The sequence below is a fragment of the Lissotriton vulgaris genome, unplaced genomic scaffold (genome assembly GCF_964263255.1).
Source record: "Lissotriton vulgaris unplaced genomic scaffold, aLisVul1.2 SCAFFOLD_1175, whole genome shotgun sequence".
Taxonomy (NCBI): Eukaryota; Metazoa; Chordata; class Amphibia; order Caudata; family Salamandridae; genus Lissotriton; species Lissotriton vulgaris.
In genome coordinates, this window is record NW_028252647.1 from 463441 (window position 1) to 487063 (window position 23623).

General features: G+C 50.0%; 1 protein-coding gene across 1 annotated transcript in view; it reads left to right on the forward strand.

The window, feature by feature from the left end:
- MTDH (metadherin) overlaps positions 1-23623 on the forward strand; it is a 426299-nt gene that overhangs the window by 188709 nt on the left and 213967 nt on the right. Inside the window, exon 6 of the mRNA XM_086951123.1 lies at positions 20344-20433. Coding sequence (XP_086807249.1) covers positions 20344-20433 — 90 coding nt within the window. The remainder of the gene's footprint in view (positions 1-20343; positions 20434-23623) is intronic.

Genomic DNA, 23623 nt, shown 5'->3' on the forward strand with positions numbered 1-23623 from the left:
GGGCTCCGGGTCGAGACGGCGCGACGGCTCGACGGCGAAGGAGAAACCGACGTCGACGACGGCGTCGACGTCATCGTCTTCGTCGACGTCGAGGTCATACCGACGCCGAAGGCACAGTGACGTACATCGACGCTCGCCGTCGAGGCGGCGCCGACGCTCGCCGTCGAGGCGACACCGTCGGTCGTCGTCGAGGCGACACCGTCGATCTCCATCGCGGCGACGCCGCCGATCGACGTCGAGGGGCTCCTCGACGTCGGGAACATCAAGGCGACGGCGGCGCTCGTCGTCGAGGGCGGACCGCCCGACGTCGAGAGGACGCCGAAGGTCGACGTCGAGGAGTCGGCGTTCGACGCCGAAGAGGAAGCGGTCGACGCCGAGGAGACGGCGCTCGACGCCGGAGTCCGGGAGACGTCATTCGACGCCGGAGAAGCGTCGTTCTGCGTCCAGCAGACAGCGGTCAGCGTCGGGGAGCAGGTCACCCGCTCCAAAACGGCGGAAAAGGGACTCTAGTCCCAGGAGTCACGCTGCTTCCAGCGGTGGTCGCAAGAGGATGAGGTCGCCTGCGGATGGGGATGGATCTCCGCGCCCCTCGCCTGGTGGGACACCGGGCTCGGTGTACTCGGAAGTGTACACTCCGTCCCGGCCCAGGACTCCGACTCCTCCCCCCGTGCCTAAGGAGGACCCTCCGCCCAAACCACCACTGCCTTCAGGGGACACTCCTCCACCTCCGGTCCCTCCGCATGGGCCCGCACCGCAGCCGAAGGTTCCTCCTCCGAGGTCCACTTCCCTGCCGTCCCTGCCTGCTCCTCCCAAGGGGACTCCGAAACCGAAACCCCGGGAGGAACCGAAGACGCCTCGTGATGAGCCAAGGAAGACCCCTCCGCGCAAACCGAAGGAGCACCCACGGGCTGGCAGGTCTCGCTCTCGCTCTGGGCGGAAGGACAGATCGAGGCACAGATCGTCCACGAGATCGAGGCACCGCCATAGGAGGCGCGAGTCTCGCTCTCACACGAGGTCCTCTGGGACCAGGGATTATTCACCTACCCTATCGGGGTCTCCGGACACCAGAGTGTCCCCGATAGATGACCTGGTGGCCTTTCAGGACGTACTGTTGCGGGGCGCAGCGAAGCTCGGCATCTCCCTGACGGTGCCTACACCGAAGACATCGGTCATCTTCGAGACGCTGCATCAGAGGCATCTGTCTCGTCCTCTCCTGCCCCTGGTGCCGGGCCTGGAAGAACCTGCTATGGCTCTGTTTCTCACCCCGGCTGTGACGAGGGCGGCCCCTTCGAGATTACTTAAGAAGTACCGAGCTCCCGAATCGGATCCGGCCTTCTTGAGGGCCGAGCCTCCACCTGACTCCGTCATCGTCACGGCGGCCCGCAAGCAGCATGCCACCACCCCGACCTCCACGGTTCCCCCGGACAAGGAATCGAGATGGATGGACTCGGCGGGAAGGAAAGTTTGTGGTACTTCCGCGACCTCCATGAAAGCGGCGAGTGCCACGGCTTTGTTGGGTCGCTACGACCGCGCCCTCTGGGACTCCCTTGAGCGCTTTGCGGAGCATTTGCCCCGGGAGCAGCGTGAAGACTTCACGGAAGTCCTGAGTGAGGGGATGCTGGTGGCCAACCAGATAATCAGCGCGGCTGCGGACTCTTCCCTGTTGGCGGCTCACGGATTTTGCCACGGGATCAACCAGCGGCGTCACGCATGGCTCCGGCTTACGTCCCTGAAACCGGACGCACAGCAGAGGGTGGCCAATCTGCCGTTTTCCGGTGAGACCCTCTTCGGGAAACATGCTGATGATGAAATGGCCCGCATGAAGGCGGAGGCCGAAACGCTGACGGCTGTGGGCCTGGAAAAGCCCAAAGAGACCAAGAAGCAGTACCGCCCCTTCCAACGGCGGTTCGGCGGACAGGGCCGAGGTCGAGGACAGGCCTCAGGACACTCCCAGCAGCAGCAGCAGTTCCGGAAGCCGTTCCAGAAGCGGCAGAGGGGCAGGGGTGGCCAGCAATCGGCTCCGGCGCCCAAGGGCCAGGCGGGGCCTAGGCCCTAGGAACTTACTTCCCCCGGATCCGTTACCCACTCCGGTAGGGGGAAGCATCCAACTTTTTCTGGCAGAGTGGAGAAAAATTACTCAGGACAAGTGGGTGCTGAATATTGTTTGCAATGGATACAGTCTTCGGTTCACCAGCCCTCCTCCAGCTATTCCCCCGGTCGGCTCGCAGTTTCAGCTGCGCGAGCTTCAGGCGGAAGCGGATATCCTGTTGAGGAAACGGGCGATAGAAGACGTACCTCGGTCTCAGAGAGGAAGAGGTCTGTACTCCCGGTTCTTCCTGGTTCGCAAGAAGGACAAGAACGAGTTCAGGCCCATTCTGGATTTGCGACAGGCAAACAAATGGATTCGCAGAGAAAAGTTCCGCATGCTGTCGTTGCATCAGATTTACCCTCAGTTGCAACAGGGGGACTGGCTTTGCGCTATAGACCTACAGGATGCTTACTTCCATGTGCCCATTGCACACAAACACAGGAAGTTCCTGCGGTTTCAAGTCGGCACCAATCACTATCAATACACAGTACTCCCATTCGGACTGAAGTCTGCGCCGAGAACGTTCTCGAAGTGCATGGCGGTGGTAGCTGCACACCTGAGGAAGAACAAGGTGTTCGTCTACCCGTACCTGGACGATTGGTTGATCAAGGCATCCTCCTTCTCGGAAGCGCGAGCACACTTCCAGAAGACGTGCGTTCTCTTGAACAAGTTGGGGCTGCACATCAACATGGCCAAGTCTGTCCCGACTCCGGTCCAATGCATACAGTACTTGGGAGCCTCCATCAATACGCTGTCAGCAAGCGTGTCTCCTTCGGAAGAGCGACGATTATCACTCCTTCGAAAGGCTCAGGCTCTTATGACGACTCCATCTACAACAGTGAGGACGGTGTCTTCTCTACTGGGCTCGATGGCCTCTTGTATCTTCCTGACGCCACACGCACGGCTGCACATGAGACCGTTGCAAGAGTGCTTGGAGGACCAGTGGGATCAGAGGAAAGGATCTTGGGACGACAGGATTCGGCTGTCGCTGCATGCTCTTCAGTCTCTGAAGTGGTGGTGTTCGGCGGAGAATCTCCTAAAAGGGGTTCCCTTTCACAAGGACATACCCAAGCAGACTGTCGTGACGGATGCGTCTCTTCTGGGATGGGGAGCGCACTCCGGGACTCTACAGATTCAAGGCACGTGGTCACCGATGGAGGCCACGTATCACATCAATTTCCTGGAACTCAGGGCTGTTCACTTGGCGCTGAAGGCCTTTCTTCCGTCCTTCCAGACCGACTCTCTGCTTGTACAGACGGACAATACCACCACGATGTATTACCTCAACAAGCAGGGGGGCTCGAGATCGCGCACCCTGTCTCAGGAGGCGCAGACGATCTGGCACTGGCTTCTAGCCAGAGGACTGTCGATAACGGCCACCCATCTGCCGGGTGTGCAGAATGTTCAGGCAGACGCACTGAGCAGGCTGCTTCAGGAAAACCACGAATGGGTCATAAACGACGAAGTACTAGGAGAAGTCTTCGCAAGGTGGGGAACTCCAGACGTAGATTTGTTCGCCACCGCCGAAAACAGCAAGTGCAGAGACTTCGCCTCCAGGTACTTCCAACAAGGGACGCTGGGGAATGCGTTGTGGATCAACTGGACGAACAGCTTTCTGTACGCCTTTCCTCCCATTCCCCTGATTCCGGCGGTGCTCATCAAGCTGGCCCGATCCAGGACTCGGATGATACTCATCGCCCCGGAGTGGCCCAGGCAGTGGTGGTTCACGGACCTACTTCACCGGTCTCTCCTTCCTCACATTCGGTTGCCGTGCAGGCCGGACCTTCTCACGAAGTTCGGGGGACGGATGTTACACCCCAACCTCTCGTCTTTGAGTTTGGCGGCATGGCTCCTGAGGTAGTGCAATATGGCCATCTGAATCTGCCCGATGATTGCATGGACATACTGAAGGAGTCTAAGAGACCTTCCACTCGGACTTCGTATGCTTACAAGTGGAAGAGGTTTTGTATATGGTGCCATTCTAAGAACCATGATCCTACTACCTGCAAGGAAGATGTCATCCTTCCTTATCTTTTACATTTGGCGCAGTCTGGCCTTAATGTCCATTCCATTAAGGTACATCTTGCTGCATTGACTGCCTACAGGAAATGCCCTTCACAGACTTCCTTTTTCCAGATCCCTGTGATCAAAGACTTTCTGGAAGGTTTGAAGAAAGTATTCCCTCCTGTCAGGCTTCCTTCGCCTTCGTGGGAATTGAATGTGGTGCTGTCCAGATTGATGAAGGAGCCTTTTGAGCCTATTCATAAGGCTTCGTTGCAGCACCTGTCCTGGAAGGCGGCGTTCCTCGTGGCCATTACATCGGCCCGCAGGGTGAGTGAAATTCAGGCGTTGTGTTGTAATGAACCTTATACTGTATTTCATGCTGCTAAGGTTGTTATGCGTACTCACCCTAAATTTCTTCCCAAGGTTATTTCTGATTTTCATATCAACCAGTCTATAACGTTGCCTACGTTTTTTCAGAACCCTTCATCCCCAGCGGAGAGGTCTCTCCATTCCCTGGATGTGAGGAGGGTCTTGAAATTTTATCTGGATAAAACCAAAGATATTCGTAGGTCTGACCAGTTGTTTGTCAATTATGGAGCGGTCAGGACGGGTCTTGCGACCTCTAAGCAGTCCATCTCTAGGTGGATTGTGTCCTGCATACAATTGTGTTATCAGAAAGCTAATAAGACCTTAGGGGGTAAGCCTAAGGCTCATTCCACCAGGGGCGAAGCTGCCACGACGGCTCTGCTCCGTAATGTGCCGTTTGCTGAAATATGCAAGGCAGCCACTTGGAAGTCGGTTCATACCTTTGCTAAGCATTACTGCCTGGACACTGACGCCAGGGCAGACGCTCAGGTTGGACAGGCTTCGCTGCGGAATTTGTTCGCACAGTAGTGGCGTTATGTATTATTCTCCACCGCCGCTTTGGTGTGGGGATGGGCTTGCCATTCTATTCACTAGATTATGACTATACACAGAGATCCCCTACTACAGAAGGAGTAGTTTCTGTCCTGTAACTCCAGTTCTGTAGTAGGGGTATCTCTGTTATAGTCATAAGCGCCCGCCCTCCTCCCCGGTGGAGATTGTTTCATCATACAAGAATGCGACAGGTCTGGCGTGCTTCGCCTTCAAAAAGAACTGAAGTAAGGGGGACCTGCTATGCATTCTGGGATACTGGGAGAAGTTCTGGAAAGTTCTCTTAAAGGCACAGTATCCTATTTAAGCCACATAATGGCAGCCTATGGGGCTTGTCTGTCCCTACCTTCCTCTCTATCATTCCAGAGTCTTTGACTGGGGGAGGCAAGTTTCTCTATGGTAGAAACTGCAGGCTGTGTTGTGTGTGGTGTTTTTTTGGTGGAAATTCTAGTTGAAGTACTGGACAGTGTAGCCTGTGGATATAGGCTGCATTATTTGTCTTTAAATTCTCTCTTAAGTGTCTTTGCAGTTTCTGCATTATTTTGACACCTTAAGAGATTATTTTTGATTGCCGGGGTCCACGCACATGGGCGGGACTATTCACTAGATTATGACTATAACAGAGATACCCCTACTACAGAACTGGAGTTACAGGACAGAAACTACTCCTTCTCTCTCAACTCTTCTCCCAACCCACCTCTGAGCCTAGTCTCGCTTTTCCAGGCAGGCCAACAGTACTTTGCCTCCTGCTAGTGTGCATGTTGTTCATAAATGGCTTTAAGTAATCCTTCGGATGAATGAACACCTATGCGAGGTTTTCAAGGAATATTTGGTTAGTAAATGAACCGTGATCTCAGATGAATGCAATGGGCAGTTATTATTTTCATTAAAAATAAATTAACTATTTGGGTCGAAAGGCACCCTGCTAATTGGGGATGTGGGTAGTTCTGAACCTACGGAGCAGGTCAGCAGGGAGGTGGGTCGGGGGGGGCGGTCTGGGAAGAGGGGAGTGGGGGGTACAGGAGTTGAGGGGGACTGGTAGGAGGGTCTGGGGAATGTTTGACATGGGCGGTTGGAGTTGGGGGGGGGGGGAGGGGGTCGGGGGTCGGGGTTTGGAATTGTTTGGTGTTGCCACAGCTGATTGAAGTGATCATATTACAGTATAGTACCAGGAGCTCCGGGGCTTCGAGCACAGTTTGCACTGCGACCCCCCGGCGGTACCCAGTAATTGCCCGATTAAGATCACTACAGATGGGTTTACATACCTAGGGGCTTTTGTTTATCCAATATTTGGGTGTCTTTCATAGATTCACATGCCTGAATCATTCCCGTCGTCGAGACGGGAGCCTCCGGTATATATAAAAAAGTAATGTCCTAAGACATACATATAAAGGAATAGGCCTAAGGGTCTCACCTTAGTGTCCTATCTAGGTCCTTATGTAGGAAGGACCAAACAGAGTAGGCCCAAGGGTCCCACCTTGGTAGCCTATCTGTGTCCTTTTGTAAAAAGGACCAAAGCAAAGAGAAACAACCAATGAGCTACTACCTCCTTCTAGAACCTTCCTGTCAGGAGCCTCAGTCTCTCAGATTTTCTACCGCACGTTCTGCTAGGGACTCTCCACCTGAGTTCTCCTCAGGAAACTTATTTTTTTCATCAAAACTCGATATTTTCACAACTTCTATGCTATGGCTGATAGCCAGAAAAAAGGACTATTTCGAGCCTGTACCTCATGTGGTAAGAAAAGGCTGCATGTAGAGGATAAACATGAGACCTGTTTATAATGCCTCTACCCCCAACACCAGGCCAAGGACTGCAAAATATGTAGGACATTCTCCCATAAAACTCAGAAGGACCGGGAAGGACGTCTTCTGATATGGCTGAACAGGCTTAAGAACAAACCTGAGAGCGACCTGGTTTCAGAAGGTGAGAGCATGTTTGGCGTCTCGCAGTTCTCCTTGAAGAGGCCTAGGGTTTCCTCCCCTGGCCCCTCAGACACCCCTCCTAAGAAGGCCAGAAAGTCTTCAGAGGGCAGGCCACCTGTGTCTGACAAGGACCTTCCTGTCCCCAGGAAGCAGCCGCTGATTCCGGCGACGACAACCACGCCGATGGTCTCCTCAGCGCTGAAAACCGTCTCTGTCGACGACAACAGTGTCGACGACGACGGCCTCGTCTGCGTTTTCCTCGTCGACGAGAACGACACCTTCATCGTCGACGAGTAGACCTATGCCATCTACCGTTCCATCGACGACTAGGACTACGTCGTCGACGACGCGATCAACGCCGAAGACATCGACGACGACATCGTCGACGAAAGCCACAACGTCGACTAAGCCTCCCTCGTCGACGAGGAGCACCCCGTCGACGGCAACGAAGCCGTCGACGACGGAGAAGTTGTCGTCGACAAGGACGTCGACGAGGGCATCGTCGACGGACACACCGTCGACGAAGAGTAAATTTCCGCCAACGACGGAGATCTCTATGGTGGCACCGCCGACACAGGCGTCGACGACAACTAGTACCTGGAAAGAGTCGGAACTGCTCTCGCATGCCATGGATGCCCAGACGTCTCATGTCACTATCAAAATAACTAAAAAGCCAATCACACCGGACATGACATAACCTAGTAAGGTGCAACAACTAACCCCATCCTGCTTCTTACAAGACGAGGAACCAGATGAGGAGTTGTTTACTCAGGCCACTAGCCCTTCGGAACTGGTGCTTAAGTGCCAGAGTACAGATGAGGAACAAGAAGTAGAGGAATATGTGGAACAAACTGTCCATACTCAGGTGCACACACAAGTGACACCAATGGTGTGCCTGCCAGCATCCATCGTTTCGGACCTACAATTCCTCATCAAGGACTATAAAGAGCGGTTTCCAGAAAAAGCCACTACTGTTGCACCTCCAGCTCCACAGGTACCTGCTCCTGTGCCTCGACATAAGCCCCCTCCGCTGGTACTTCCTAGAAATCAGGATCCAGCACAAGACACCATCTCGTCCGACGATGAGGAGAGAGACCATGAAGAGGGGGAAGTCCGCGATGATGACTCAGACCCTGACGCAGATCAGGACTACGTCGCTCACTCTCCGGCCTCTCCAGAGCCACAGTCTTCGGAGTCTCCACCCGCGGACATTGGTGGCTTCCATAACCTCATTGAGAGGGCAGCCAAAAGGTTCCATATGTCTATGGAAACACAGGAGACAATGTTTCCTCTACGATTTTAAGGAACCTACGAAAAAGACGACAAGATCAATCCCGATTATTGACTACCTATGGAAACAGGGCAAACTAATGCAGACGCCAGCTTCTCTGCAGGTGGTAGTGCCCAGGCTTGATAAAAAATACAAAGCTACATCTTTGGCACCAGCATGTCTCACGGGTCACCCCAAGGCAGACTCCGTGGTTACTCAAGCGGCGCAGAAGAACTCGCGCAACCTTGCGTCTCCCTTATCAACGCCACCCGATAAGGAAGGCAGGAAGCTAGATGCCATTGGAAAACGCTTTTCCACCACATCTGCAACGACGGTGAAGATCGCAAATTCGATTGCACTCCTGGGCCGCTATAACCGTCAACTCTGGGCGGACATCGCGCCCTACCTCGCTAACCTGCCAGAGGATTTGAAAGAGGAGGCACACTCGCTCCTCCTAGAGGGCCAAACATCGGCTTCTGAACTGATTGACTGTGCCATTGACGTAGCCATGACTGGCTTCAGACAGCTGGCGGGCGCCGCTGTTCTAAGACGTCAGGGTTGGCTTAAGGCCACCTCCTTCCGTCAGGAAGTTCAAACTAAAATCATTGATATGCCTTATGATGGCGAACATCTTTTTGGCGAAAAGATCGATGACGCCCTCACCACAATCAAAAAGGACACCGATACGGCCAGGGCTCTGGGAACTCTACAATTTAGAAACCAGTCCTTTCGTGGCAACAGAGGAAGAGGGCAATCTACGTACAGAGGTTCCTACCAAAATAGGTCCTCCTACCCGTACTCCCAGGGCAAGACGCAGTTCCAACAGCGTCAAAACCAGACGGGACGTCAAACTTCCTACAACAAATTGACCTACAGGGGAAAAAAACAAAAGAGGCCTGCCTGCAATCGCCAATGACTCTTCCCATTGGCCAGCCCATCCACCATTGCATTCTTTAAGACTTGGAGGAAAACTCTCCTTCTTCCTGCAGAACTGGCGACAAATAACGACGGACGGGTGGGTTTTACAACTTATCCAATTCGGTCACTCACTGGAATTTCTTTTGAATCCCCCAACGACACCACCAGCCAAGCGGCCCCACAGACACTTACGGCTGCTTCTTCAGGAAATAACTTCCATGCTTCAAAAGGGAGCAATAGAGAAAGTTCCACACGCCCAAAAAGGAGAAGGATTCTTCTCCCACTTCTTCCTAATTCACAAAAAAGGCAAGAAATGGAGACCGATCCTCGACCTGAGAGCGCTCAATGTGTTCCTAAAGAAACAGTCGTTCCGTATGGTCACACTACAAGAGATCCTGGGACTCCTGGAAGAAGGCGACTACATGACGTCACTAGATCTGCAGGACGCCTACTATCACATCCCTATCCTCAAGGGACACAGGAAGTACCTCAGGTTCGCAGTAGCAGGAACCCACTATCAATTCCGTGTTCTCCCGTTTGGCCTCAAATCTGCCCCACGGATATTTACAAAATGCCTCTCTCCTGTGGCAGCCTTCCTTCGTCAACAGGGACACCAGGTTTTCCCATACCTGGACGACTGGCTGGTAAAGGCGCCGTCGGCGACAGCCGCAGCCACATCTTCCAGCGCCTGTCTGCATCTTTTCCGCCAACTAGGCCTGACCCTCAACAGAGAGAAGTCATCATTGCAACCAAGCAAAGTCATCACTTTCCTTGGAGCGACCCTGGACACGGAACGCGCAAGAGCCTTCCCCTCGCAGGAGAGAAAGACAAAACTCATCTCCTTAGCCACGTTAGTGGCATCCAGAAAGACTCTGACTGTCCGTACCTTCAAGTCTCTCCTCGGCATGATGTCTTCATACATTCTGCTCATTCCACACTGCCGTCTCAAAATGCGCCCCCTCCAGGAAGGGCTGACGAGACAGTGGACACAAGCTGCGGGATCCTTCGAAGACCGCATACAAGTCACACGAACTATAGTCAATCATCTACAATGGTGGAGGTCGCCCAAACACCTGTCGCAGGGACTGCCGTTCCTGCTTCCGGCGGAACCACATGTGGTCACAACGGACGCATCCCTAGAGGGCTGGGGGGCGGTCTTGCAAGAACTCCAGATCAACGGCAAATGGACGCCGCAGGAATCCAAACTCCATATCAACATTCTGGAGCTAAGGGCAGTCTTTCTAGCTCTCCAATCTTTCCTCCCACGCATCCGAAACTCCCCAGTGCTCGTCCGGACAGACAACACCACGACGATGCACTACCTGAACAAACGGGGAGGGACGCGTTCACTTTCACTCTCTCAAGAATCTCAGAGAGTCTGGAATTGGCTTCTAGAGCATGGAATAACACTCAAAGACAACGTCCTAGCGGACGCCCTAAGCAGGGAACAGTCTCCATCCCACGAATGGGAGCTGGATATGGAGGCGCTGAACGACATCTTTGCGGAGTGGGGAACCCCGCAGATAGACCTCTTTGCCACCAGGGAGAACGCCAAATGCCCAAGCTTCGCAAGCAGGCTTCCCCAACCAGGAACCCTCGGGAATGCATTTTCCATAGCTTGGCGGAACGTGTTTGCTTACGCCTTTCCGCCATTTCCACTGATACCCAGGGTCCTCAGGAAGATGAAGTCGGAGCCCTGCACCCTGATCCTCATCGCCCCATCCTGGCCAAGGCAGCATTGGTACACGGAACTTCATTGCCTGTCTATCCAACCACCTCTTCGCCTACACAGACATCCGGCCCTGCTCACAATGTCCCAAGTGAAATGAAATGAATGAAACTTATATAGCGCACGACTTACCCTGGGGCATCTCAGCGCTTGCTTAGGGAACCCGTCCTGGTATTCCCCTGTGAGATAACCCTGGCAGGGTATCCACAAGGTGAAAGCCAGGCATCCCACCGCGAGGGGCCATTGTGGAGATTAAGCAAGCTATTGCCCAGAGTCGCAGAGTGTGACCCCGTGAGTCGAGAAGGCACCGGAGCGAGAATTAACGAGTCCGTGGAATTTTTGAGCCCAAGACCCGCCGAGGCGGGGAATTGAACCCTGGTCCAGGGCCGAACTCAAGCTCCAGGTCTGCCGCCCCTAACCCCTGAGCCACACTTCTCCACTAAGGACAGGTTCTCCACCAAGGACAGGTTCTCCACCCGAACCTGATCCCTCTGAAGTTATCAGCCTGGCTCCTGAATACCGCGAATCCAGCCACCTGAACATTCCGCAGGAGTGTAGAGATGTCCTCGCTAAAGCTAGAGCTGACAGCACTAAAAAGACCTATTCTCTCAAATGGAAGCGCTTCTGTGTCTGGTGTGCGACAGAAGGCCTACACCCTTTCCATGTCACCCCACAGCAACTGCTACCATATCTACTGCATCTGGCGCAGTCAGGCCTTGCACATGCGTCCATCAAGGTACATCTAGCAGCAATATCCAGGTTCACAAGAACTTCTAAGGGTCCTTCCCTGTGGGCGGACAGGCTTATCAAACAATTCCTGAAAGGCCTATTCAGGTCCTTTCCACGGCCAAGACCTATCCCTCCGTCGTGGCACCTCAACGTGGTCCTTCACCAACTGATGAAGCACCACTTCGAGCCTATCCACAAAGCGGATATCAAATTCCTTTCATGGAAGACGGCCCTCCTCCTGGCTCTAACCTCTGCCAGAAGGGTCGGTGAATTGCAGGCTCTCTCCATCCAAGATCCTTTTTTACAATTCAGAGAGGACAGTCATCCTGCGAACTAACCCACGATTCATACCTAAAGTCCCCTCGGACTTCCACCTTAATGAGCCAGTGGTACTAAAATCGTTCTTTCCAAACCCAACTACTACGGCTGAAAGAACCCTGCATTCATTAGATCTGAAGAGTTGTCTCAAATTCTACATCGACAGAACAAGACACTTCAGAAAATCATCCCAACTCTTTGTTGCATTTAGCAGACCAAGGAAGGGCATGCCCCTGACGAAACAAAGTACATCAAGGTGGATCTCTTCAGCGATAACTTTCTGCCATGACAAGGCTGGGCGGCCTTTGGACTCGCGAGTCAAAGCCCATTCCACAAGAGCCATGTCCACGTCTGCGACACTATTTGCTGGAGTGCCACTCCTGGACATCTGTAGAGCGGCGACCTGGAAGTCCCCGCATACCTTCACCAGGCACTACTGCTTGGATACTGAGCTGACGAAAGATGCAGCAGTGGGCAGAGCAGTGCTTCGCCATCTATTCCAGTGAGGTGAGCCTTCTTACTTCCCACCATCCTTTACTGGTATGCACATCTCTTTATTCCTAGATACTGCATGACATTGTATGTTGTTGATTTACAGTCGCAGATATGTATTATCTTCAGACTTATATATGCTGTACCATCACAGAATGTGCATATTGTATTGCTTGCTACTCTGATTCAGGCATGTGAATCTATGAAAGACACCCAAATACTGGATAAGAAATGCGTTACTTACCTGTAAATGCAGTTATCCAGTATTAGTGTCTTTCATAGATTCACATGCACCCTCCCGCCTCCCCTGGAAGGACTCACCTATCTCTCTAACAAGTTTACGCCTAACTAGCTTGGTGCGTAAGAAAATCTGAGAGACTGAGGCTCCTGACAGGAAGGTTCTAGAAGGAGGTAGTAGCTGATTGGTTGTTTATCTTTACTTTGGTCCTTTTTAGGTCGAGCGTAGCGATGGACCTCGTGTATACTTTAGTATACTAATATGCGGACACGAGTCGGACGCGCGCATTTTCCGCCTCGGATTTGGCCTTGTGAGCGCGCTTTATGACCGCGCGCCTTAGGAGACACGCGCTGTGAACATGCGCGTCTCTTCTCGCACTTTCACTTTCACAGTGCGTGTCTCCTACAGTGCGCGGTCACAGCCATTGTCTGCAATGGGTTTAGTAAGCTCGTCAGCAATGCGTCCGAGGGGACACGAGGTGGACGAAAGAAGTCGGGGCCCGCTGCAGCAGCTCGAGGCACCCCAGCGCCAGCTCGACATAGGCTTGACAACACTATCAGTAAAGGAGGCACCGCAAGAGGCGACGCAGCAGCAGCGTGGACTGGAAGCACGTCATGGGCAAGTGCAGCTAGTTCAATTTTGCGGTTGTCAAACAGCTGTCAAATTAAGGACTGGTTTCCAAGATTCGATTACACTTGATGTCTTTCTTTGTGTGGCAGCTTTGTAGCCTAATGTGGGAATAATAATTAACCCCTGGCCACGTCGTCTTCCGCTGGCTTTTTTCCGAGTGCTGCTCCGTGCCCCGCGATGATTATTCACAAGGTAGGTAGGCCTGCTGCACGCGACCTCAAGGTCGGTGGTTGCTGCTCGTCCATGTAACTGCAGTCAGACACATAACACACCCCGGTGGGCCGGTGTATGGTTGTCACCGGAGCACCGGCGCCTCTTCGCTGAACTCTCACCACGTGGCGCATTATCATTCAGGGTGTTTTGTTTGAAGTTGTTGCCAGTGCTCTAAATGGGCAGGTACGATCCGAGTATCTGCACGTCCTTAATTTGAAAGGGAGATTCATACCTGCAAACTTGTTTTACTCGAACACAATCTGCCAAGCCTGGGCTGCAAGTACATGGAATTTAAAGTAGTGATTCTAACGGGGAAAAAAAGCCTAACTCTTATAGAGGAAAGTTGCAATCCGCTGGTATGGGATTCGAACCTGTGACCTTGATTCTCTCACCCACAGTACAGGCGACAAGCATTGGCTCCTGCATAGTGGCAATTTGCACTATAATTGAGTGTAGGCTTCAGCAACAGGACTTGAAAAGCAGATACTCCGCCCATCTGCACTCCGCAAACCGCACCGTCTGCTCTGCGCACCTGACCTCTAACAGCGGCCAAAGGTATGACGACAACCATGTGTGACCTGTGCAGCCCGACAGGAGCATGCACAGTCTTTAGAATGCCTCAGTGAGAATGTTCCCATGACTCGCAGCTGCAACCCACCCACAGCACTTAGGAGCCGGCCAATTGACACGCATAGAATGGGTACTTTATAAAACTAGTTTGTATGTAGTGCTTCATTCTGCGCTTCTCCTTTCTAACCGCTGTAAATAACAGGCGTAACAATAAGCCCTTTCAGCAGTGCTAGCTCAGAACAGACAGTGGGGTCTCTAGATGTGAGTTTTAGGGGGAAGGAGCACACAAGGGGCCACAGATAAAAAAAAATGCACACATATATACATTACTTTTCATTAAGTAGACTATCAATTAAACATTATTATAGTCCGCACAAGGGGCAAGGTCTTCGGATTGTCTCAGTCTGTCCCATTGTTGTCTTCACATCACTCTCTTCTGCAGTCTCTTTGTTAGACATTTACACTCCTTTTCTCCTCATATCTTTCTGAAATACTCAATCTGCATATCTCACGCTGTCTTTCTCTCCAGCACCTTCTTTTTACATTCACTTTCACATACTTCCTCCCATCTCCTGCACTTCACCAATCCCCCCACGCACAACATACCCACTCACCTACACGCACTGTATTTTCTTTAACTTTCACCCTGTCAGTATTTTGACAGCTGTGTTCATCCTTCACACGCTTTTGCACGTAATCCAAATTATTATTGGCACGCCAGGACATTGCTCTGTGTGCTCCGCGGAGAGGCCAAGGTTTGGATGAGCATGCGTTCAAAGCCCCTTTATATCACAGTGACAGGCACTGTGACAAAATTCACACTGCATTCTGACAGGACTCCACAACTAACAGTCGTGGCCCACCCACAACATCAACCCACACACCTCCATAGAAGCAACTCGTTTCACACTAGGCACTATATATGAGTAATACGTTGCATGAAAAACTACGGAAACACATCATCCCGAGAAAAGCAAATATTCTTAGGGAATGCAAGAGTAATTAAAACATGAAACTTAACAAGAACAGTATCTTTTCCGAGGCTGAGGCAGTTTCTGTTTTAGCTTATTCTGTCATATTTTCTTTTTATCTCAAGTTATTGCTGGCTAATACCAGAACCACGTTATTAGAACTGAAAACCCCTGGGTCTCAGCTCCGTATAAAAAACAATACAGTATCCTGCCATTTAGACCCCCAGGATGCCATGTGTGCAGGATTTTACCAACACTTTTGCGTTTTTATGTCAAAGCCAGGAAGCAAATTGAAGGAAACCAGCCAAAGGTAGTATTTTCCCCATTCGAAAATAAAACTTTAAAATGCAAATACAAACAAATCCCTTCAAAAGTTTTTGAGAGTTACGTCACCTAGTCACCAATGATTATCAAAGTAAATAGAGGCAGCATTTCAATGTTTAAAAATACAGAGGATTTTACACAGTTCAATATTCAAGTATAAGTTCCCTTTCTATCCAGGATTTCAAAACATGTGGAAAATGCGCGTGTGGTTCCCAGGGAGGAAACGGTGGCCACTGCGGCGCAGGGGGACCTTAACCTTTTTTTGGGGGGGGGGGGGGGGGGGGTCTAGTACTTCGGGGGGAGCCTTTTAAGCTCAAGGCGAATGCATATTTTTGATGTATGGGAAAATCAGTGACTCCATCACATTCGGGGGGGGGTGGGGGGGGGGGGTGGGTATCATTTTGTGTTACAATGCAGATGATTCCCTGAGAAAGGTGCCAATCCTAACTCCAAGAAGCATTTTAGTTTTCGGTGGGCGCTGATAGCAGAGGTCTCAGGGTGATAGCTCGAGAGACAGAGGGCGCAGTAGCATTCATCATGATGATAATGTGGTATTTGCTTAGTGCCAACTTGTCATGCATTTCGTCTTCGATGCACCGTATACAGAAGCTGCTATTGTAAACAATGAAATAATTGAGACCTCGCTCCGATGTGAAGTGTATGCCCCTAGGCGCTAGCGTCCTCCACCTGAGAGTCTTAAGGCCATCCGTGGCACTCAAGGCGGCAGTCGATTGGGTGTGTGGGTAACTCCAAGGCTGATATGTCCCCCCCCAGCCCTCTCACTCTCTCCCCTCTCCCCCCCCTTTCCATCTTGTCGATAAATGGCAGCGTTGTACATTTCCAGCACACATGATAAATCATGTAATTAAATCTGGCTGCTATGGCAACAGACAGCGGTCACCCGTCCGTTCAGGTGTTTATATGTTGTGAGCTAAACATTACTTGTAAACCCTTTTCATATGGGTTTTAAAAGGTGAACAATACTTCTCCGTGCTGAAGTGAAAGATATAATAAGCATTTGCAATGCAATAGATCGCGCATTACTAAATGTTTGAGCTATTGGCGTTGCATTATTATTAGCAATGCCAATAGCTCAAACTTTAACAATGCGAGACCAATTGCATTGCAAATGCTTTTTAGGGCGAGCTGGAGTTGGGCATGCGTAGCATGCGGTCAGCTCGCCAACTATTGTTTTCAGTTTCCTGGGAATCTGAGACAAGGTTCAGACACGCGCCGATTGCACCTCGTGGGCGCGCACGGCCGGCACATATCCTATCTCCGATTCCCAGGAAGACAGCCATGCAGTCGCACGCGCACACATACATACAGCCTCACACACACACACACACACACACACACACACACACACACCCACACACACACACACACACACACACACACGCGCACACGCACACGCACACGCAGGCACACACACACACACACTGCTTCCCCCCCCCCCCCCCACCCCCACCCCCCCTACCTCACCGGGCTCTTTTCTTGCTGGAATCCCTGTTTTCTTGTGGGCTCCTTCTGCCCGGCTCCGGATGGATGAATGGATGGGCGGGCGCGACGCGGCCAGGGGCTCCTGTGCCTTCCATCGCCTCTTGTACGCCATCAGCAAGCAGAGCCGGAGAAGCGGCCAAGAACACTCTGCGCCTGCGCAGAAGTGCGTGCGCCCGCCTGACGTCACTTAGAGGCTGAACCTTACGGTAGGCAGACGAGGGCGGCAGGGTCCCTCTGACCAGATTCAGATCATCTTTCACCGCCGCTCCTGTCCAAAGAATAGGATCGCGCCGCGCGCCTCGTGAGCAGTTCCTTTGGAATGCAGGGGGAGTCTGCTGTTCACGAGGCGCGCAGCACTGATAAGCAGGCTGGTTAGTTCTATACATTACGGACATTAATAGTGGTTTGCTGTCAGAGTAGCAGCGCGCGTCATTTTTTTTACTTTTATGATAAACAAGTGTTTTTTAAAAAAAGTTTCAAGTAGTACCATATCCGAGTAATTAATGCCATGCTAATACTTTAATTTCTTTAACAAGCAAGCATGGGCACTTTAGAGATTCACATGCCTGGCGTCTGAGTACAGCACTGAACCGTGTACGTTGAAAGTAGTTTCGTATGATGAGTTTTCCGCATACCTCATGGGCACGAAACCTTCTGTTTGTAAAATGACCTAATGATGTCAACATTTTGCAAGACTACTTTAATCCATGCGAGTGAATCATCGACTTCGTCATGGGGTAGACGGTGTTTGCGGATGTTGAAAATCACCAATTGGACCGAAGTACTAATTCGCTCCTGACCTAACTACTTGCCTGCGCGCTCTTATATGAGCTCTCTTTCCATAAGCCCCATGGCAAAAGAGGCTAGTAACTAAAAAGGCAACCACTGCTTTGTCCTGATGATGGACCCCATCATTTAGTAAGGGGGTCCGAAACGTCGTCTACCTACTGTGTACCATATACTTGTGGAATTTTCTAGACACAATTATGTAATGGTACCTATGAGTAATTCTCTGCTAACAATTTGGATACTTACAGAGACTGCTGATTTTGCCTTATAAGCCCTTTTGTGTATGTTTTTGTCTGTGTATTGTCGTGGGTTGGTACAGGCTTGTGCCCCACGCACGTGAATTGTTGAAGGTGTTATTGTGTTTTGCAAACCTATATTTAAATATAAACTTTGAGGACCTCTGCCCGGCTGGGCACGTCTTCACTAATATAGAACTGACTGAGTCTATATTCATTTTCATTTTATTCCTCTCCCTGCAAGGGACCACTCTTTAAAATGATGGCGCTGCCGAGATTCTTGTATGCCTTACAGAACCTCCCCGACCTGGTGCCCCAGTCATACTTTACATCTCTTGAAACCTCGCTCAGGGGGCTGCTATGGGCCGGGGCGCCACGTATCTCCCTTCAGAAGTTGGCGCTGGGCTGGTTTGATGGGGCATTGCGCTCCCTGACATCCATAAATACTTTTGGGCTGCGCATCTTGCAGCCATCAATCAGGGCACGTACTGCGACGGTAATGATCCAGTGTACGGAATGGAATGGGGGGCGGGGGGGGGGGACTACGAGGCGGGTTATACTCTAGGCCTGGCAGGTACCCGCTTACCGGGCCCACCAAACATTCAGTACAAATCTGGCACATAGTACAACGGAAATTGGTTTGGGCTGACACTCTCACCCTGGCCACCCCGCTATGGGCTTCCGAGCGACTGGGTACCCTGAATTGTACCAAAGGGTTCCATAACTGGGACTTGATTGGGATCTCCCACATTAAAGCTCTTTGGGGTTCCGGGTGGGGTTGTGTCTTTCGCCTCCCTCCAGCAGACATATGAGCTTGCACAAACAGAATATTATCATTACCTGCAAATCCGGCACTTCCTCCAATCCAACATCCCCCCAGGAACTCTCCCCCCCAGCCTCATCCCCCCTGGAGGACAGACTACTGGATGGCCACCTCCCCGAACACGCCATCTCCCTCACGTACAAAAAAATTATTAACAACTCCCCAGACTTATTGCAATCCCTTGAAAGAAAGTGGGAGTCGGATGGGTTGGAAATAGACGAGGAAGAGTGGAACCGTGCGCTAGCGTTCCCTAAGGAAGTAGCCATATCAGCCAGACTTCGTCTGATTCAACTGAAAATTCTCCATCGAGTGTACATCTCCGGGATAAGATTGCAACTTATGGGCCGCAGTGCTGATGGGCTTTGTTGGGAGAGGTAGAGACATTCTTCCACATTATATGGGAATGTCCACTGCTCCAGGTTTACTGGCAGCGAATACACCAGTGCATGCGGGAAGTGTGGGAGGTGGAGCTATGGGTGGAGGCGAAGAGGTGTCTATTGAATATATGGGAGCCCACTGATTTGTCACCTCGTGGGAGAAACTGGGCCACGCTGGTCTTTGCCATCGCGAAACGGAATATTGCTAGGTTGTGGGGTGCTGTGGGGCCTCCAAAAATTGGTTCCTGGAAAACGGACATGGACTGGTGCATGCTCCAGGAGAAGACCGTTTATGTAGCATGGGGCTGTCCACAAAAATGGGTCGGTATCTGGTCCAGCTGGAACGAATACAGGGGTCATATCTGCGAACCGGCCACTATTGCCGGGTTGACGAACCACTTGCATTGCTGAATGTATGATGTTGAACTGTATTTAGTAAGGTCTAAGGTATACAACCTCCTGTCTTTTGCTTCGACTTTCCTATGGTACAATTGTAAGTCCTGCACTGTATGATTGTGATGTACACCACTGTTTTCTGTTCAGTTAATAAAAAGATTTTCGAAAAAAATAAACAGCATGTCTGAGAAATGCAAGCAGCCACCATTGCCGAAGGTGCTTTTCTGACAAATACAAGTGCAGAGTGTTGGTAAGCAGCCGCCATTTCTGAAGCTGGTGTCCCGTGAGTGCGGTGTACATTAATAAATAGCTCTCGGAACTGCTAATGAAAGCTCCAGAGTTGGCACACTAGGAAAAGGGCCAGTCCTCCTGGGATATAACAATAGAAGACAGTGTGGTAATCAGGAGGGATTAATGAGCATATTAACAAATTGGAAGCGAACATTTATAATATCACAAGCCAATGAATAATATGTGCGGAGACTGGACGGAGCTTCAAGTGCATATCCGAATACAGCATGCCTTGCAGAGAAGTGCATGTGCTGCCCAGGCTTGACCTAATGAGCAAAAAATACATTGTTTATTTAAATCCAACTTGTGGATAGTCTGAGGCAGGCAGGCAGGCATTGGATAGTTTACCCCTTCATCAGCCTTAATTTTTTTAAAGAGCTGTTAAGTAGTATCTTAAACACACTTCTATTGTCCACTTCTGTTTGTTACCAATAATTAGCGCTTGTACAGCACATAATCTGTATTAGTATGTCATAGAAATGCCTTTTGGTAGTATGGGATCTGCCCACCTTACTATTTTTAATAGCTTGTGACAGGTTCTACGCTAATCTTCTTGAAGTTGCGAACTAAACGTAATAATTCCTTTGTATTGCAGCTGCGTGGTCTGCTGTTGATGGACGAATAAACACCTCTGAAAAGAGTTCTGCTTCATTCCCCACTCTTCCTCTAAATCCTGTAGTTACTGGTGAGTTGGTAATTGTTTAAAATGAGATTTCCTTCATAAATGATTTACTTTGAATGTATGACACAGCCCAGAGTTTATTTATTTTTATTTATTTATTTATTTAGAGGGTTTTGTATAGCGCGGACAAGACCCGTGGGTATCAGAGCGCTTAACAAGTAAAGAATGACATATAACATTATCATAACAGTAAAAACAAACAAAACAAAATAGATATGAGGTAAAGGCAGTATAGTGTATGGACGTAATTAGCTATATAAATTCCTAATGTCAAAACATATATCCATTATAATAGCATTAATAACAACAAAAAATCGATATGAGTAGAAGGCAATAAAATGTGTGGGCGTGTGTAGATATATAATTTCCTAATGCATGTGCAATTGGCCTTAGATGGCTAGTAAGGCTTGGCTAGTGTCCTGGTATCAAACCACGCTCGGTGAGGTAGGGTTATATGGCATTCCAGTGCATATAAAGAATAATAAGGATGAATATATAGAGTGAGGTAGAGGTTATATAGTTTTGTCTGAGAGATATAGTTATAAGTTTACAGGTATATGAGGTAGCAGTAACGTGTCAAGCCTCTGCTTGAGCATGGCAACAGTCAATTGTCAGGTATTGATCTTCCAGTTTTCATAAAGAGGACAATCCTCTGTTAGTGTAAATGGTCATCTCAGTAATCCGTAGGTTTCTCTAAGTCGGATATTTACTCATCAAGTGGTTCTTAAGTTCTCGTTTGAATGTTAATGTATTTTGGATCTTCCTGATGTTTGGCGGGATTGAGTTCCAGACTCTGGGGGCAGCTCCAGAGAATGCTCGGTTGTAGGTCTTTTTCTTGTGGAAAAAGGCTGGTCGCAATAGCAACTCTTGCGCTTCTAGTTGTTCTGTTACCTCCTGATAACTTAAGTTTCTTGGCTAGGTATCTAGGGGTGTTGTAGTGAACCGCTTTATGTGTAATACAGGCCATCTTCATTTGGATTCTGGCCTCGTAAGGTAGCCAGTTTAGTGCTTTCAGGTGAGGAGATATATGATCGAATTTCTTCGTTCCCGTAATGAGTCTTGCCGCTGCGTTGAGGCAGGCTTTTAATGGTGCTGTGGATGTTTTCGGTAGGCCAGCTAGTGTGGTGCAGCCGTATTCGATCCTCGATATAACTAGTGATTGGATAGCCAGTTTTAGATCCGTATCTGAGATAAAGGGTTTCAGTTTTCTTAAGTAATTCAAGTGGAAGCGGGCGCTCTTGGCCATTGAATTAATATGGTCTTTCATGTCAAGGTTTTCATCTAGCGTAATTCCTAGTGATTTGGCTGAGTTCACTAGGGTCGGGGTGCAATTTAGCGCCGTCACCATTTTAGTCCATTCCTTAACTTCAGATTGGCTCCTTGTCGGTGAAATTAGCAGGAATTCTGTTTTCTGGGCAATTAATTTCAGATGGTTCATTGTTAACCATCGCAAAGCTTCCTTTAGTGTCTTGTTCATTAGGTCAATGTCCTCCAGGGAGGCGATCTTAATGTATAATTGCGTGTCGTCTGCATACATATGATAGGATATCTGTGATTTTTGAAGAATCTCCGTGAGAGGTTCTACATACAAGTTGAATAGATCTGGGGATAACGTTGAGCCTTGTGGGACCCCAATTGCATTGGGGCTCGGGGAAGAGATTGCTTGATTAACCAGGAATCGCTGAGTCCTATTCTGTAGGAAGGAATTGAACCATTTCAGTACGTTTCCGGACAGGCCCATCCTGTCTTGTAGCCTGGTCATTAGTACTTCGTGCTTTACCGTTTCAAATGCTGATGACAAGTCTAGGAGGATCAGTAGGCATGTTTGGTTACGGTCTAGGGCTTGTAAGGCGTCATCGACAATGTGCAGGATCGCAGTTTCAGTACTGTGTCCTGTTCTGAATCCTGATTGGCAATCGTCAAGCAGCGAGAATTTCACTATATGTTGGCTTAGTTGGCCCTGCACGCATTTCTCAATGAGTTTGGCCAGTATAGGGATGTTGGTCACTGGACGATAGTTGTTCGGGTCTGTTGCATCAGCTGTCGGTTTTTTGATGATGGGCACTACCTGCCCTGTTTTTAGGCAGTCAGGGAGAGTCCCTTGTGCAAGTGAGGCATTTATTATCTCAGTCCAGATTGGAACTAGCGTATGGCTGATTTCCCTTATACACTTTCCCGGTAGAGGGTCTTGATAGTGGTTGTTTGGTCTGAGTTCCGCCAGCGTTTTGGCGATCTTTCCCTGGTCGTATAGTTCAAATGTATCCCATATTGCCTTGTTTTTTGCTTGGAGACCCTCTGTTAAGACATTGGCCTCAATTTTAGGTAGATGAAAGGTCATCAGGTTAGTTGCTGCATTTGTGAGTTCAACTTCTAGCAGCTTGGATTTTTCCGTGAAAAATGAGGAGAATTCCTCGCAGCTTATGGGAGTTTTAGTATTCCGTTTTGGCGAGTTTGTTTGACTGTGGTTTTAAAATCTCGAAGAGTTTTCGTGGTCTGTTTATGGCACTGTCCAATTCAGCTCTGATAAATTCTTTTTTGGAGTTGATTATCTTTTTGTTATATTCGTTTCTTGTTTTCCTGAGGGCTATCAGCTCCGAGGAGGAGGGATGTTGTCTCCATCTCCTTTCGGCCATTCTCAGTTTGCGCCTGTCCTCGTTCAATGACTCATTAAACCAGGGATTTTTTGGTTTCTCTGCGACCTTTTTCAGTTTTTGGGGCATGGTGTCATTGACGATATTACCGATCGAGGTTACGTAGTGATCCGTCAGCTCATTGACATTTTGCTTATTGTTGGGTGGCTTCATATCTTTTTCACACCTTTCAACCAGTAGTTCAATATTGGCCTCTTTTGTGTCTCGGATCAGTTTCGTGAGCTTGCGAGGTTGCACGGTCCTGCCCTTTTTCATTGTAGGTATCGCGAATGTTATGGCATGATGGTCAGACCAATCACATGGGTCTATAGCGAGGATTGATGCCTCATCATTTCTTGAGATAATCCAGTCTAAGGTCGCTCCTTGTGAGTGAGTGGGTTGTTTGCATGCTTGTATAAGTTTTAGCTCACTGAGGAAGTCCTTAATCGAGTTGATCAGTTTGTCATTGCCGTCCTCCCAATGTAGGTTAAAGTCGCCTAGGTATATGTTATTGGCATCAGAGTTGGAGTTGGTCGTTATGATCTCCATCAGTTGCTCTGTGA